Source organism: Triturus cristatus, chromosome 8 (assembly GCF_964204655.1).
Source record: "Triturus cristatus chromosome 8, aTriCri1.1, whole genome shotgun sequence".
In the NCBI taxonomy this organism is placed as follows: Eukaryota; Metazoa; Chordata; class Amphibia; order Caudata; family Salamandridae; genus Triturus; species Triturus cristatus.
In genome coordinates this window covers 372,668,828-372,686,319 of record NC_140591.1, presented here as the reverse complement: position 1 = coordinate 372,686,319, position 17,492 = coordinate 372,668,828, and the positions used below count along the sequence as shown (strand labels likewise).

The window sequence follows — 17,492 nt, the reverse complement described above, 5'->3', positions numbered from 1 at the left end:
CCTATGATTACACCTACTCCCTGAATCAAGAAGGTGAGGGTCCAGATGGAATGGACCAGGGCGAGTGTAGTGACCGCTGGGCGGACAGTTAGACAATGCGGTTTTTTCATTGCTTTGCAGACGCTTCTCGGTGACATGAGGAAAAAAAATAAAAAGAAATTGAGAATCAGGTAGTACTGCAAATATTTTATCAACTTTCTATTATTATAGATCAAAGACAACCTAAATCTATGCATATTACTTAAAAATTTAGGTTTTTTAATTCAGCAGAATGTATAATAAAGCTGTGGCTACATTGTTTTTAAGTTTTCTGAAAAATTGTTTTACAAAAAAAAAACAAAAAAAAACGATGATATTGAATCTGCTATTAAAGCAGATTCTATGTTGACTGCAAAGAGGTGCTATTTAACCATATACAAATCTGATTTACGAGTTATTCTATATGAAGATTGGCTTTTATGGTTCGTCGGACTAAGATTGTACCTAAGAGGAAGCGTGTATCCATTCCATGGATTATGAGGGTCTGGCAGAACAGAGTGAATATATAAATGTCTGATTAAGAATATCAAATTGTGCAATGCAAATCACAATTCACGCAAATAAATCTTGTCAGAAGAACGGAAAGAAAAATGTCTCTTTAGAGAAGTGTATTGTGTAAAATTATGCATCCGCTACAATTCAACTTCTTGGATGTCTGACACCACAAAAATGCATTGCACCTACTATATGCATTTGTGATACTGTTATTACCATTGTTACAAGTGCATGCTCTCAACAGAAAAACATCTGAAATTAAAAACATTAAATACCTGTCTTTTTTCCAAATATTCTAGAGCTTCATCCATCATGAGAGGTACTGCAAGTAACAAAATAAAGTATGAGAGTTCACGTTTTCTAAAATCCTGAAGAAGAGTTACAAAAATGTAAAGTAATAATTCTATATAGTTAAAAAACAAATGCATGCGAAGTAACATCAAGGTTTGCCTGAACTAATACCCTTAAAATGTGATAATATGCCAAGGGGAATTTTGGAAAACCTACTACCACCTCTGGAGGACTACAACCTCACAGTGCCTTCCTCTGAACAAGTGCAGTAAATGGTGTATGTTTTAGAGTGAATAAAATCAGATGAACTTTTGCAGTCTATCAACATCTTGTTTTCCGCTTCACTGGACACTCACCATACAGTTGAAAAATCTTTTTAGCAAAGTCAAAGAAATCCAAACTCAAATCTATTAGGGGGAAAACACGGAGTATGTGATCTGAAAGCCTACTTTATGGGCCTAAACCCAAATATACACAGGGCACAACCCTACTGGATTAGAAAAATAGTGCCATTGATTATTTAGTAGTTCAGGTCAAAATAAAGACTTTGTGGCAAGGGATGTATCAGATTGCAATCTGGCTTTCATTGGCCATATTAATTAGGTAGCCAAGATAGTGCTTTCCAACTTCATTCTATGTGGAATACACACATCTATCCTAGAGGACCATAGATGTCGGTACAACACAATTTAGCTAACCATGTACTTTTCCAAATACAGTATGCTAGACTGTTTCCAGGCTATTAGCATTAAGGTTTCTAACAGGAGCCCTTTCACTCTACTAGATAACAGTGGAGAAATAAGTCTGTCCTTTATGTGCGGTGTAGAGTGAAGCAGCGCCTTCCCAGTAGGCATGGGATCTACTTGGTATCCCTGAATTTCAGCTGTGCGACCAAGAAAGAATTCAATTTTTAGGTTCGGAAATATTTTTAATAAAACGTGCTTGTTAACATCCAGAATAACAAAGAAGTCTTTAATGGTCTGGTTCGCAAGATTATAGATGCTACAAGATCACTCTGTTATCTTCCTCTAGGGTCAATTTTTACATGAGGCTTCGAAACTTAGCGGGCAAAACCTTCAATGGTGATTAGTTGACATTATACTATGTATGTAAATAATATCATCTGTTGAAATTACAAAAGTCACTATATATTATGTTTTGCTAAACATGATTATTTGTCTTTAACATGAGCAAGTAAGGGGCAAGCACAAGTCATCACCTAATCACAAGCACAGAATATTCATCAATCAAATATTTGAGAATACTTCCTTATTTAGAAAAGACTTTGGTTCTTTTTGCTTTTACTGTATTCATGTAAAGTTTAGTATTTATCAGTTTGCCGAATAAATAATTTAATAAAGCCATGACTTATGGGACTCCCAAACTAGTGTAGACATTTAAACAGAGATACCAAATTCACAAACGCTCCAAGTGTTTAGTAAAGTTACTTGATACTTTTAGAAATGAACTTCGAAATTAACCACGACAATGTGCATACATTCTTGACATGTGTCTGTTTGCCTTCCCTTCCACTGTGTTTGGGACATCTTCACATAACAGACATTACCCATGCTAAGTTTGGGGAAATGGTGGATTGTCTCAAATATTTTTCTTTTTAATAAAAAGCATTTTGAAGAAAGAATAGTTTCCTACACCTTGGCGTAGAAATGGGAAGATGTATTGCCTTTCCAACAAGTCATGCACCTCTGTATCATTCACAATTAAGTTTAGCTGTGCATTTGTGGGGAAAAAAAGATAATAACTTTTGTAAACCCTTTACATTGCAGCTGTATGGGTTCACAACTCACTTCCGTTACCTTTCTTTGGCCACTCATCAAACATTCACAGGAGTCTGTCCACATCACATCCAAAACTCACTTAGGCCAGCAGAAATTACATTTAGTTTTGATACATTTTGCAATCATATAAGACAACTTTATGTTACCTATACATTTTCGGTTTGGCAAATCTCATTTAAAGCACATCATTTTTTAGGTCGAAGCCATCAAGATGGCGCAGCCGACTGGTTTGCTAAAGACTTCTAGAGGACATTCCAAAAGCTTCCTAGGAAATGCATGCTATCCTTTGCTCACCACTGGCTTTGTGTTTTATGCTCACAGTTGTTTGCTTTTGAGTTGCTGGCTTTATTTGTTTTAGACTGTCCAGCTTGAGTTAGTCCCCCCCGTCCAACAAAGCCTGTTTAAAGCTTTTTGTAGAAAAGGCCTTTAAATGTTCTTTTTATCTTGTCACATTTGCTGTGCATTCAATGACAAAGGTCAAATGGCTCTGTTTTCTGAGGGAGCCTGGTGGCAACATTTCCTTCTCTGACTTCAAAGTGAGAGGATTTATGTGACAAACCTGCTGGCAACTGTGGGTTGTGAAAGAAAAAACATTTTTCTATCACACAACAAAAATTGAATGACTGTAAATGAACTTTGCAGATATTTCAGAACTTATCAGATTTAGGAAAGCACAAATGTAGCCCATTTTTGTAATTCTGAAGTGTGGTGGAAACAAATATTTTACTATGATCAAAACAATAAATACACTGAGTGATGCTATTTTCAAACATTATCACTGTATAGTTGTATTAGTAAATTACGCAAATGTAATGGTCATTTCAATTGAAAATGTGTTGTATACTGGCAGTGCAATGCCATACTATGCATACTCCACTCCATTCTATGCCCCTTCATGCCCCTCCATTCTATTCCATGCCACTCTCAACCACTCCACGTTATGACACACCCCTACACTCTACTCCCCTCTATGCTACTCTACTTCACTCTGTGCTACTCTATCACACTCTACTCCATTCTATGTGCCTTTATGCCATTTTACTCCATGCCATCCATTCCACTCAACTCCACAACTATAATGTTTTGCCATGTTGAACAGCAACCACACTGGTGTACAAAATGGCTAAAACACATTGTCAAAGCCAATAGATCTTGCATAAGCGAGACCTATTTGCCTTGCCATTGCTAGTTTTTCCAATACAAATGGAATTCTTATACTTGCAAAGGGAACCTTTGTAGCTACACTAAAATGTCTTTAAAAAGCTGAGTGTCTGCGCAAATTTAATGGTAATTTCAATTGAAAAATATGTTGCCTAATGACATTGCACTACCATACTATGCATACTACACACTACCCCACTCCATGCCCCTTCACTCTATACCATGCCACTCTACTTTATGACACACAACTGCACGCCCTTACACTCTACTTCACTCTATGCTATCACACACTACTCCATTCTATGCAACTCACTCGATGCCGCTTTACTCCACACCCCTCCACTCTACGACACTGACCTTTGGCCATGCTGAACACCAGCCACACTGGTGTACAAAATGGTTAAAACACATTGTCAAAGCCAATAGCTCTTGCATAAGTGAGACATTATCTTTGCCAATGCTTGTTTTCTAATACAAATGTAAATATTATGCTTTTCAAATGGACCCTTTGTAGCGTCACTAAAATGCCCTTGAAAAACTGGGTAAAATTGCTCAGCCTGCTTTAGAAGAGTATAATGCTATTAGTAAAATAGGTTAGAGTGCTGTAGAAGCACTCCTCAAAGTGTGTTATTCTCACCTCTTCAGACTGGTCACTTTCTCTGGAGTTGCTAAATGCATCCTCGCCACTACTGGATTTTTAGTGACTGGCCCACTTTTCTAACACTTAAGGAGATCTATAGAGGATATAGGAGCCAACCAAATACTGCATCCCAAGAGCTCAGACAGTGTAGAAAAATTCAAGAAAGTCCACCTTACATTCAAAGCACGCAGATGATTGTTTGCCAGCTTACATTTTGTTTATAAAAAAACATACATTTTAGCACAATACAGATTGCACTGACGGAAGCTTTACAAAACCAACCCAGTGTCCTGCCAGATTTACAGTACCAAAATGCGATGTTATTTAAATATTATATAGCATCCGGCAAAGAACCTGAGAGATCTGGGCTTCAACTCGGGCAAAAGGACATGGAATGATGAAAAGAAATGTGTGCTGCAAATTTGAAGGCTGCCCTCTCCTGGGATCTGTGTTCAAATCCCATGAACACCATTTCCTATTCTGGCAAATCCACAGAGGCTTTCTGTGCTCCTGAAGTTGACAAAACATGACCACCGAGTTTGTCAACAATCATCTGTCATAATGGCCAAGAACTCCCTTGAAGTTATTGTGTGCATTACAAAAGCAAATGTTTCCTACAAGTGTGTTACTCCCACCGTTGTGTGAAAAAGGAGCTCAAATCTACAGGATTTTCTCAACACATAGGAAGTGATCGCGGGAAGACAGGGCAACTGGGCATTGCTATTTGTGAGATTAAGGTGTAGGTACTTTTCAAGCAGAAAATACATATATAGAGTGCTTAATTTGCGCTAGTGCTTGCAAGCGAGTCAACCAGCACACATTTTAGGGGACGGGACTTTTTTTTTCCATTCATGGGACTCTGACCCAGAAAACGAAAGGGAGATGCAGAAACCAGGGAAAGAATGCGGAAGAGAAAGACAGAAAAACAATGGGAAAACAGGGACGAAAAATAACCTGTAGGAGTGAGATAAAGGGCAGGGAGTACTGGGTGTAGTAGATGGATGAGCTATAAAATGGAATGAAGACTAGACAGCCTTGTTATTTGGCAACCCTGACATTCATCAGCACCCAACATGGGCTTCTGATAGAAAATATATGGGCACCGACACTTATTTAAAAATAAGTTCCAATCCAATCCATCCATCCATCCATATATCTGTCTATCCTATCTGTCAGAGGTAAACCACAAAAAAGCTTTTTGGTGCACTGACTGATAGAATCAAAGGGGTAAATAGAAACAATTGCAGATAAATGCTACACTCGTACTGCTTACTTTGGTTGGAAACCTAGTAATGACCGGTTTCACTGTACTCTTGTGAGAACAGCATAATGAGGAAGGATGGGGTGAGGGGTAGTATCAGCAGAAACATTGTGATATACAACTGCTGTCTGAGGCCTCTGTCTGTAAGCTTCTTAACTGTCCGTTCCTATACAGGTACCCTTCTCAATAATCCATTAATGCACTCTCCAATTAATCCAATCATCCATCAATACATACCCTTATTCAATCATTCATCAATCTATGAACACATTCACCCACTACCTACCCAAGTGCTCAGTAATCATCTATCCACTCATTCATGAATCTGACCATTGACTCATTAACACATTCACCCACCCAGACACAAACTCGCCAGTCAAGGAGAATCACTTCCACTTATTTGTTGGCTTTTGCAACACGTGCCTCTATGTAATAGTGATTTAACCGCAGTTGATCCTAACATAAAATCAAAATAACCTATTGTTAGGACAAAATACAAACCTCTTAGTGCTTTGTCAATTAGTACATTGATAGTATGCGACACATGGCACAGGCAAATGGGATTCCCTCAACAAGAGAGCACGACAATACAGGTTTCCTGTGCTGCATGATGCTGCAAGAAAGTAAGCATTTAAAGGCTGTAAAGACCTGCTATGCATTTATAACAGCGTAATCAGCAGTCTTAACAAATGTCCCTTAATGTTACAGAGAACTTAAATGTAACTGTTGATAACATGGGATGACTGGATGACGAGAGTCAGTGGCAACCAAGTCACGTTCTGCGGTCAGCCTCTGCAGCTGCTTTTACTAACCCACGAGCCCCGACATAATAACTTTGCAATGTTGGAAATGGCCCCTTCTGCAGGGTCACCCCCAACCTTTTTGCCTTCCACTTCCTTGTTTTGCTGAATTCGTTTTTTTTGGCTTTAGGAATCTGGGCACTTTACCTGTGCTAAAGTGCATGTGTGCCATAATTTAAACATGGTAACATTGGCTTATCCACAATTGGTATACTTAATTTACCTATAAGTCCCTAATAAAGTGCACTACATGTGTCCAGGGCCTGTAAATTAAATGCTACCAGCGGGCCTGCAGCACTGATTGTGCCACCCAATTGAGTAGCCCTTCAAACATGTTTCAAGCCTGCCACTGCAGAGCCTGTGTGTGCAGTTTTAAACTGCCATGTCGGCCTGGCAAGTTAACCAACTTCTAATGTTTTGACTCCTTCACAGAAAGCATTATTGAATAAAGGGACATCTTTCGTTCCAGTCTTTTGAAAAGTGAGATCGCTGTATTTAAATTCATGTGTAAGTTTCATCTAGGACACTTTTCCGACAATCTAAGACCAAACATCAACATGCAAGAGGAAACTCCTGATCAAGGATTTAAAACCAAAAGTGTCTTCTTGGCACCAACAGCATACAAAACTCTTGATACCTTTGAAGCACTGGTTAAGAAAGCTTTGCAATGCATCAATTTTCAGACACCAAAATCCAGGAACCTGACCCACAAATACCCAAGTATCCTGATGGCATTGGCTCGTAACCGGATTTTGGCATTCCAAATGGCTGATAAAGTAGGCGCTTTGGTGGCAATGTACCGGGTATGTTATGAAGAGAAAGTCACACTACATGCGATGGATGATTATATATATATATATATATATATATATATATATACACACACACACACACACACACACGTTCCTCTTGAGCAAGATTCCACTATAGAATTCACTACAATTTTGAAACAAATTCTGGACAAAGCTCTCTCATAGGTTGGATAAATGAGAATGCCCGAAGTTTCCTTTTCAGGGAATTCCCATGAAGACCAAGGCTTTACATGCTACCTTAGATTCACAAAAATGCCTGGACTTTCCATTTAGACCTGTTGTGTAAGGATGTGGTTCTATACACGAGCGTCTAAACAAGTACTTGGACACCTTCTTACAACCAGAGGTTCAAATCTGGAACTCGTATATTCAAGATACAACTGACTTTCTCGAACAATTGTCACATTTCTCGATCACAGATTTTGATTCTGATTCTTGATGTCTAGGTACCATTCATGTCACAGCACTTTACACCTCAATACCACATGCTGAGGGGTTTGAAGCTGTAGAATGGGCTCTGTTACAGCAGGATGAAATTCGTGTGAACAAGGTTCTGCCTATTTCACAGTTACTTTCTTTGGAAGGACATTTTTACTTGTAGACAAATGGCACTTCAATGGGCTTTTCCGGAGCCCCAAGCTATGTGAATATCTTTATGGCTATATTTGAGGACCAACATGTCTATGCTTTCAAAACCTGGCAGAAGAACTCTTGGTTATTTACCTCAGATACATTGACAATATGGAAAGGTTCCAAAAATGTTTTGGAACAGCAAATCATGGAACTAAACCTGAAAAATCCCAGGATACAATTAACGCACACAAGTGATCTTAGCATCACATACTTTGATGTACAACTAGATGTAGCACCAACGGGTCTGTCTATAAGAGTTTACAGAAACCTATGGACCAGAACACCTTACCCTACAGAAGCATTCATTCTCTATAACTAATATCTAACTAACATCTACCAGTGTCACAGTTCATGCACATCAAAAGAATCACCACAGACCAAGAAACTTGCCTCTAAACTATGTTGGCATACAAAACTCAGTTCAGTCAAAGAGGATACCCTGAACACACACTGAACTTTGCGCTACAACAAGTACAAACTAAGGACTGCTCCTCACAGTTGCAACATAAATCTACAGAGAAACCATTGCGTGAAGTCTTCGAATCTAAATATTTCACGAAATCTTCACCCATATAACAAATTGTGAGTCAACAATGGGAACTACTCCAATCTGAACCGGATTTCAAAGTCCTTTTCCAAAACAGACATATTTTTGCACATTTTCGAGCCAAAAATCTGAAAAACAAATTCTCTACGACCTAACCAGTCAGCTCCATGTCTCACAAAGGCATGAAAAAATGTCAAAACTGTATCCACTGCAGCAACGTAATAGTGAGTAACACTGTATTGCATCCTAAAACAACTCACTAAAGTCAGGCACACATCTGATTGCAACACACAGCATGTAATATATGCTATTAATGTATGTGCGAAAACAGAAAGGAAAACATAAGTCCGAATCACGGAATACAAGGGAATGGTTGGGAACTAAAATAAGAATTCTAGTCTGCTTGTACATTGTTTGGAGCAGAATCACAATATTGCACTGTTAAGGCTCTTGATCTTGGAAGCCATCGCACCTAGTCCTGAAAATAATATACACAAAATCCTGTCTCAAAGGGAAACATTTTGGATAAAACATTTGGATAGTCTGGTAACCAATGGTCTCAATGACAAACTAGAGATGGCTTGCTTTCTATAACTCTACTGTACCTTATGACCTTTACTGTTTGAGTAACGACTTATGAATCATGTACATTATTTCGCCTCAGTCGTGTTTTTTGTTACTAGTTTCATAATTCTTTTGTCACCATTTTCATTTCTCTAACCCTCCATGACTGTGTTCTACAGTGTTAATGGTCATACCAGAATGGACTAGGGTAAAATAAGATGTTTTATTACATGCAAGCTGTTAATTCTTTGCATCTAATGTGTAATCTGTCAAATATCCTAGTTTATTTGGGCATTTTCTGTAGCACACTGTGCTATCCTCATAATTCGTGAATGCTGGAAGGTTGGTTTTTGTTTCAAGGTCTACATTGTCTGATCATGCCAATATTCTTACAGCAGTATCAATACATTACTTGTTCATAAGTGCATTGTACTTTTGTAACAATAGTCAATGTAGCATCACTGAATTTTTCTACAGTATGTAATAGTCCACACTGACAAGTATATAAGAGCTCACACCTTTACTTGGTTGATGTACTTTCATTTTTTTGTCCATACTCCTGTTCTATTTTGCTTCTAATCCCTTGTGGTGCCGGGTTTGGTCGGTTTTCACTTTTTACGATTGAACACACACAACGGTACCTCACTCACACTTTATAGAAATACTTTCACGCAGTACACACTGTTTATGGCACCCTGTAATGACCCCCCTTAGGCTAAAGGGGATATAAACGGCTCCTGTCTCAGGTAACGCATCTTATTCACATTCAGGATTCTCGTTTAAGTTATCTTTGGCTGTAATGGTCGTTAACGAGCGTTTATGTATTTTGTTTATTTGCCAGATAACCTTTTTGAACATTATGAGCTCCAACTGAAGTGGCTCTTTTATATATACATAAAACTGACTGGGCCGGTTCTGGGATTTTTGGGGCTCTGGGCAATACGGAAGGTGCGAGGCCCCTCTAATTTGCATACGAGACACATTCAGGGCTACAGAAGCTGCTTTGTAGAGGCTCTTCCTGGACCGCAGCTTCTCCTCTCAACCACCTACAAGCACCTTTTTTACAGCCCATTTTGGGCTGAAGGTGTAAAAATTGCTTGGGAGCTGAGAGTTAAACCTGTGGGGCGCTAAAGTACTGACAATGGGCATCCAGCGGTGTCTCTGAATGGGCAGCAGGCAGGAGGCCTAATTGCAGGACAAACCTGCAAAATACGTCTCCTTGCAACTGGGACACCATCACTAAGAGGCCCAGGGAGCCACCCCCACAACCCCCTCTCATGGGCCCAATTGCAAAGAGACACATTTCTTTCAATTGAATCGGCAGGAGCACAAGATGGCTGATGGTGAGTTAAACTGGTGCCGGGCCCCATGCTGGTGGGCTGAGTGCTAGGCCCTGGGCAGCTGCCAACACTGCCCATGCCTAGCGCCGGTTCGAAGTACTGAAGTGGTTGACATATACAGTCAGTCACCCACATTTATTTACTTGCATGAACCACGCACATGTATCATTATACATATTTGAAATGGACCTGGTTTATAGGCATGATTTATTCATTAGAGGTTCGGCATGTTAACATCAGAGACTGCATTATGCGCACTATTGGAAGGATTTTATATCCATCATTGCATCATTAAATCTAATTGCTGTTTTTGACTGAGTGTACGATTGGTGCAATATGGTGCACGCTGGGGATTGTAGTTTAATGGTGCACTAGAGATTCATTGTTACACCAGTTACTTGCTCATGCCCATATGCATGTCGGTTGGTCTCATGGATCACATTTTGTTCAGATAAATTTATAACGGAGCTAATAGCACGATTCACAAGAGGCTTGGGTTCTAGCTCACATTTGTCAAATTACTGGTGTTCACCGCAGTAACATACCCAAATGGGTGAATCACTCAGATGGGCACGTCCTTTCACAACTGAATTTCTCAAACCACTAATGATACAGATTGTTTCTACAAAGCAGGATTCTTCTCAATGTAGTCTTCTTGAACAAGTTATTCTTCAAAATTTCTGTTCTTCTCTGTATACTGCTTTTGCCTGAGCTTTATGATGTTTTCTTAAAATGTTTTTCTCTACTCGCATTTACCCCTAATGAAGGGTGCTTCACCCGAAATACATTGGGTCATACGTCAGGAATACTAGTCCTCTTTTCGCATTGTATTATGATCAAGCATTCAACTGCAATTGTGGAGCAACATTTGTTTGGACAGCCAATGGGCAGTGTATTTGAAAAGTAGAACATGTACTTTTGAGTTGTACAAGTCCTGGAAATGAAATACTCAAATTCATTTTTCATTCCCGCAACACCTTTCTCTCCCATAGGATACCATTGGGATTGCCTTATTATATTTTAGGTGCAATTTCCAATTGGGAAGAGATGAGACCCTCCACACGTGGTGTCTCTAGAATCACAATTTAAAAACACAACTTATGGTGAAGTTGGATTTTAAATTTCAATTCTGAAAATTGGCACTTTTAGAAAATGTTTTTACTGTAACCATTTGGTACCTACTGTCGGTCTCTGAATACACCTCTGGGGTGGGTGACAGCTGGCGTTGTGCATTCCCTCTAGACAGTCACACAGAAAGGTATTTTAGTTGTGACTGATGGGCCATCCACATCCTGATGGGCCATCCTGGACAGGATGGAAGGGAGGAGCTGACACACCTGAAAGGGCTGTGTCCTGACCCCACACTAAAGACTGTATACCCCCCTGTAGTTTGTCTGGAGCCAGGGCAGGGACCGGCACTTCAAAGGCATCTCTTTGAAGTCTCCCCCACAGCGAAGGCCCAACTTGGTGTAAGGACTGGAGCTCTGGCACCACCAACCGAGAACATTTCTGGAACTGCAGACATTCTACCAGGAAGTAGGATTGCTGTGCTGGTAGAGGGACTGCCACTTTGCTGAACTACTTTGTTGTGTTTTGGCCTGCTGCCTTCTGCCCTCTTACCCAGGAGTGAGAAGGACTGGACCTGCATCTCTACATCCCAGAACCTAAGTATCTCCAAGGGCTTGATGGCTTGCCTCCGGTTTTCTGAAGTCTCTGGGATATCAAAGCTTTCTCTCCTAAACCTGCAAATAGCACTTGGACTCTATCTGCTGTAAGTAATGCTCTGCCAAGTGGTGCCAAGCCAGTCCTCGGCCCTTGGAAGTGTGTTTAGAGTGCTGCATCTGTGAAAATCCACACAGAAGATGTTGCGCCGATCAGAAATGGTGCATCTCCCTTGACGCATCGCCGCTGCTGCATGGACCAAGAACCTTGCTTTGCCTCGAGGTTTCGATGCACATTCGATATTGCATGGTTCAGCGTTGACACATTGCTTTCAACCCAGAAGTCAATGCATTGTTTCAGTGCTTCTCGCCCTCGACGCACCTTCGAAGCTGCGCAGCTCAGAACACACGCATCGCCTTCCTCGTAAGGATAGACAATGACGTATCACCTCCAATGCTCCCCGCATCGTCCTTTGCGTCGACGCATTCAAAGTACTGTTTTAGTGGGCCAAGGATGGTCCCTGTATTCGACACGCATTCATCACGGTCGGCCTGAATATTTGAATTTGACCCGGTCAAGCACGACAAGATAGCCCCGGTTGCCAATATTTTTTTCTAAGCACTACAAAACAGTTTATTCTTTAGAAATTCATGTCTTGACTACTACTTATTGGAGTTTTGTCGTTTTGGTCTTAATTCTCTCATAAAAATATATGCTATCTTTCTAACCTTGTGTGGAGTGTTTTTGTGGTTTTACTGTTTTACTGTCTGAAGTGTTGCACACATACTTTACACATTGCCTCTTAAGAAAGCCTGACTGCTCTGTGCCAAGCCACCGGAGGGTGAGCGCAGATTAATTTAAAGTGTGTTTCTGACTTACCTTGACTCGGATTGTGCTTCCTGCTCCGACAGGGTGCAGACCTCTGCCAACCAGAAACCGAATATCTAACAAGCAAGAACTCCAAAATATTGTCATACGGTCAGAGGAGCTTTTATGAAACTTAAGTGGATATGTGTTTCCTATTCAAACTTTCAAATATTTCTTTAAATCACACTATTGTTTTCTCACAATAGCTAGAAGTATCGCACTTCTTAGATGCACAAATATATCATGGACCTATTTTTTTTATCTTAAAATTGAATAGGTATTTTTATATGTTTTCTGCCCCAGTAGCTTAATCATGTGTGCAAAACACTTTCACTATGAAAGGAATCTGGTTTTGCACTTGGAAACCTATTTACTCACACAGGGTTTTTTATGTAAGTAAACCTACTTCTGTAGGTGGGGAGTTCACATTCCATTTTAGGAATGTCCAGATTGGTAGTGACCACCCACAAACATTTATTTATGTTATTCACAAACCATTTTCGGACCTTTTCCTAACAGGCAAAAATTGCTGAAGGTTTACTCTTGTCAAAGCATGGAGTAAAAATCCCTTTCTAGGGTAGGGAAGAAACGCCACTAAATAAGGATTCGCAAAGCGAATAGGTCTCGTCTTTTGGCTGGCAATGCCGATCTATTGGTTTATACCTTCATCATCAAAAAAAACTAAGACAAAAAGCACAATGAGCTTTGTGAGTGCATGCCACATAATGTGTGTACATAAATCATGGTGCTGCAACCTTCCCCCCTTTATTTCCTGTTTCAATATGGCAGACACCAGTCTTGGACTAGCAAAAACAAAATACAAAAGAATATGTGTGCAAAAGAGCAGTTTGAAAAAGGAGCGGACTGGCAGAAAGGTTTTTATTTCTGCTTTAAAAGACTGCGACAAGAGGTGGGAATTAAGATGGGGATTTTGGAGGTGCAAAAAAACATACATTATAGGAAGACTGGGGAAGCAACACATTAGCCTTTCGGGAAAAAAATTCATTAAAACCACAAAAAAGCCAGAGAGAGGTGAGGTATGCAAAGGATGAATGTTGGAAGAGAAAATTACTCTGAGCAAGCAGATGGCTATTTGAGGAACGACGCAGCACATAAGAGTCAGAGCAAGAAAATATATGCACTCTTCCCTTGAAGTGCAGACACAAAAATAAACAGTCACTGGCAAAACCAACAGGTCTTGCCTATGCGAGAGCTATTGGCTTTGTCAATGTGTTTTAACCAAGTTGTACACCAGTGTAGCTTTTGTTCAGCTCAACTAAAAGTTAGTGGCATAGAGGGGCGTGGAGTGTTGTAGAGTGGAGCGTCACAGAGTGGAGTACAGTGTCATAGAATGGAATGGCATAGAGTGTTGTGGAGTGTCATGAAGGGAGTAGAATGTCAGGGTGGAGGGGTCTACAGTAGAGTAAAGTGGCATAGAGTGGAGTAGAGCATCGTAGAGTGGCGTAGGGCATCGTAAAGTAGAATGGCAGAGTGGAGTAGAGCATTGTAGAGTTGAGTGGAGTGGCACAAAGGGGAGAATGGTGTGGAGTGGCGTGGCAGAGTGTGGTCGAGTGGCGTGGCAGAGTGTGGTCGAGTGGCGTGGCAGAGTGTGGTCGAGTGGCGTGGCAGAGTGTGGTCGAGTGGCGTGGCAGAGTGTGGTCGAGTGGCGTGGCAGAGTGTGGTCGAGTGGCGTGGCAGAGTGTGGTCGAGTGGCGTGGCAGAGTGTGGTCGAGTGGCGTGGCAGAGTGTGGTCGAGTGGCGTGGCAGAGTGTGGTCGAGTGGCGTGGCAGAGTGTGGTCGAGTGGCGTGGCAGAGTGTGGTCGAGTGGCGAGGCAGAGTGTGGTCGAGTGGCGTGGCAGAGTGTGGTCGAGTGGCGTGGCAGAGTGTGGTCGAGTGGCGTGGCAGAGTGTGGTCGAGTGGCGTGGCAGAGTGTGGTCGAGTGGCGTGGCAGAGTGTGGTCGAGTGGCGTGGCAGAGTGTGGTCGAGTGGCTTGGCAGAGTGTGGTCGAGTGGCGTGGCAGAGTGTGGTCGAGTGGCGTGGCAGAGTGTGGTCGAGTGGCGTGGCAGAGTGTGGTCGAGTGGCGTGGCAGAGTGTGGTCGAGTGGCGTGGCAGAGTGTGGTCGAGTGGCGTGGCAGAGTGTGGTCGAGTGGCGTGGCAGAGTGTGGTCGAGTGGCGTGGCAGAGTGTGGTCGAGTGGCGTGGCAGAGTGTGGTCGAGGGGCGCGGCGTAGAGTGTGGTCGAGGGGCGCGGCGTAGAGTGTGGTCGAGGGGCGCGGCGTAGAGTGTGGTCGAGGGGCGCGGCGTAGAGTGTGGTCGAGGGGCGCGGCGTAGAGTGTGGTCGAGGGGCGCGGCGTAGAGAGTGGTCGAGGGGCGCGGCGTAGAGTGTGGTCGAGGGGCGCGGCGTAGAGTGTGGTCGAGGGGCGCGGCGTAGAGTGTGGTCGAGGGGCGCAGAGTAGAGTGTGGTCGAGTGGCGCAGAGTAGAGTGTGGTCGAGTGGCGCAGAGTGGAGTGGCGCAGAGTGGAGTGGCGCAGAGTGGAGTGGCGCAGAGTGGAGTGGCGCAGAGTGGAGTGGCGCAGAGTGGAGTGGCGCAGAGTGGAGTGGCGCAGAGTGGAGTGGCGCAGAGTGGAGTGTTGTGAAGTAGAGTGTTGCAGAGTGTTGAGTGGAGTGTTGCAGAGTGTTGAGTGGAGTGTTGCAGAGTGTTGTTGAGTGGAGTGTCGTAGAGTGTTGTTGAGAGGACTGCTGCAGAGTGGCACAGAGTGGAGTGGAGTGGCACAAAGTGGAGTGAAGTTGCAGAGTGGAGTGGAGTGGCGTGGAGTGGCGCAGAGTGGAGTGGCGCAGAGTGGAGTGGCGCAGAGTGGAGTGGCGCAGAGTGGAGTGGCGCAGAGTGGAGTGGCGCAGAGTGGAGTGGCGCAGAGTGGAGTGGCGCAGAGTGGAGTGGCGCAGAGTGGAGTGGCGCAGAGTGGAGTGGCGCAGAGTGGAGTGGCGCAGAGTGGAGTGGCGCAGAGTGTTGTGAAGTAGAGTGTTGCAGAGTGTTGTGAAGTAGAGTGTTGCAGAGTGTTGTGAAGTAGAGTGTTGCAGAGTGTTGTGAAGTAGAGTGTTGCAGAGTGTTGTGAAGTAGAGTGTTGCAGAGTGTTGTGGAGTGTTGCAGAGTGTTGTGGAGTGTTGCAGAGTGTTGTGGAGTGTTGCAGAGTGTTGTGGAGTGTTGCAGAGTGTTGTTGAGTGGAGTGTTGCAGAGTGTTGTTGAGTGGAGTGTTGCAGAGTGTTGTTGAGTGGACTGCTGCAGAGTGGCACAGAGTGGAGTGGAGTGGCACAAAGTGGAGTGAAGTTGCAGAGTGGAGTGGCGCAGAGTGGAGTGGCGCAGAGTGGAGTGGCGCAGAGTGGAGTGGCGCAGAGTGGAGTGGCGCAGAGTGGAGTGGCGCAGAGTGGAGTGGCGCAGAGTGGAGTGGCGCAGAGTGGAGTGGCGCAGAGTGGAGTGGCGTAGAGTGGAGTGGCGTAGAGTGGAGTGGAGTGGCGTAGAGTGGAGTGGCGCAGAGTGGAGTGGCGTAGAGTGGAGTGGCGTAGAGTGGAGTGGCGCAGAGTGGAGTGGCGCAGAGTGGAGTGGCGCAGAGTGGAGTGGCGCAGAGTGGAGTGGCGCAGAGTGGAGTGGCGCAGAGTGGAGTGGCGCAGAGTGGAGTGGCGCAGAGTGGAGTGGCGCAGAGTGGAGTGGCGCAGAGTGGAGTGGCGCAGAGTGGAGTGTTGTGAAGTAGAGTGTTGCAGAGTGTTGTGAAGTAGAGTGTTGCAGAGTGTTGTGAAGTAGAGTGTTGCAGAGTGTTGTGAAGTAGAGTGTTGTAGAGTGGTGTGGAGTGTTGTTGAGTGGAGTGTTGCAGAGTGTTGTTGAGTGGAGTGTTGCAGAGTGTTGTTGAGTGGAGTGTCATAGAGTGTTGTTGAGAGGACTGCTGCAGAGTGGCACAGAGTGGAGTGGAGTGGCACAAAGTGGAGTGAAGTTGCACAGTGGAGCGGCGCAGAGTGGAGCAGCACAAAGTGGAGTGGAGCGGCGCAGAGTGCAGTGAAGTGGCGCAGAGTGGAGTGAAGTGGCGCAGAGTGGAGTGAAGTGGCGCAGAGTGGAGTGAAGTGGCGCAGAGTGGAGTGAAGTGGCGCAGAGTGGAGTGAAGTGGCGCAGAGTGGAGTGAAGTGGCGCAGAGTGGAGTGAAGTGGCGCAGAGTGGAGTGAAGTGGCGCAGAGTGGAGTGAAGTGGCGCAGAGTGGAGTGAAGTGGCGCAGAGTGGAGTGAAGTGGCGCAGAGTGGAGTGAAGTGGCGCAGAGTGGAGTGGAGCGGCGCAGAGTGGAGCGGCGCAGAGTGGAGTGAAGTGGCGCAGAGTGGAGCGGCGCAGAGTGGAGTGAAGTGGCGCAGAGTGGAGCGTCGCAGAGTGGAGCGGCGCAGAGTGGAGCGACGCAGAGTGGAGCGGCGCAGAGTGGAGCGGCGCAGAGTGGTTTAGTGTGTACTGTCATGGAATGGAGTGAGTGTCGTAGAGAATTGTGGAGTGGCATAGAGTGGAGTACAGTAGAGTGATGTTGGGTGGATTTGAGTGTCAGAGTGTCGTAGTG

At 43.7% G+C, this 17,492-nt stretch overlaps 1 protein-coding gene across 1 annotated transcript in view; it reads right to left on the bottom strand.

The window, feature by feature from the left end:
• ALG5 (ALG5 dolichyl-phosphate beta-glucosyltransferase) overlaps nt 1-17,492 on the bottom strand; it is a 225,935-nt gene that overhangs the window by 137,697 nt on the left and 70,746 nt on the right. Inside the window, exon 3 of the mRNA XM_085621724.1 lies at nt 810-856. Within this exon, the coding sequence (XP_085477850.1) occupies nt 810-856 (47 nt within the window). The remainder of the gene's footprint in view (nt 1-809; nt 857-17,492) is intronic.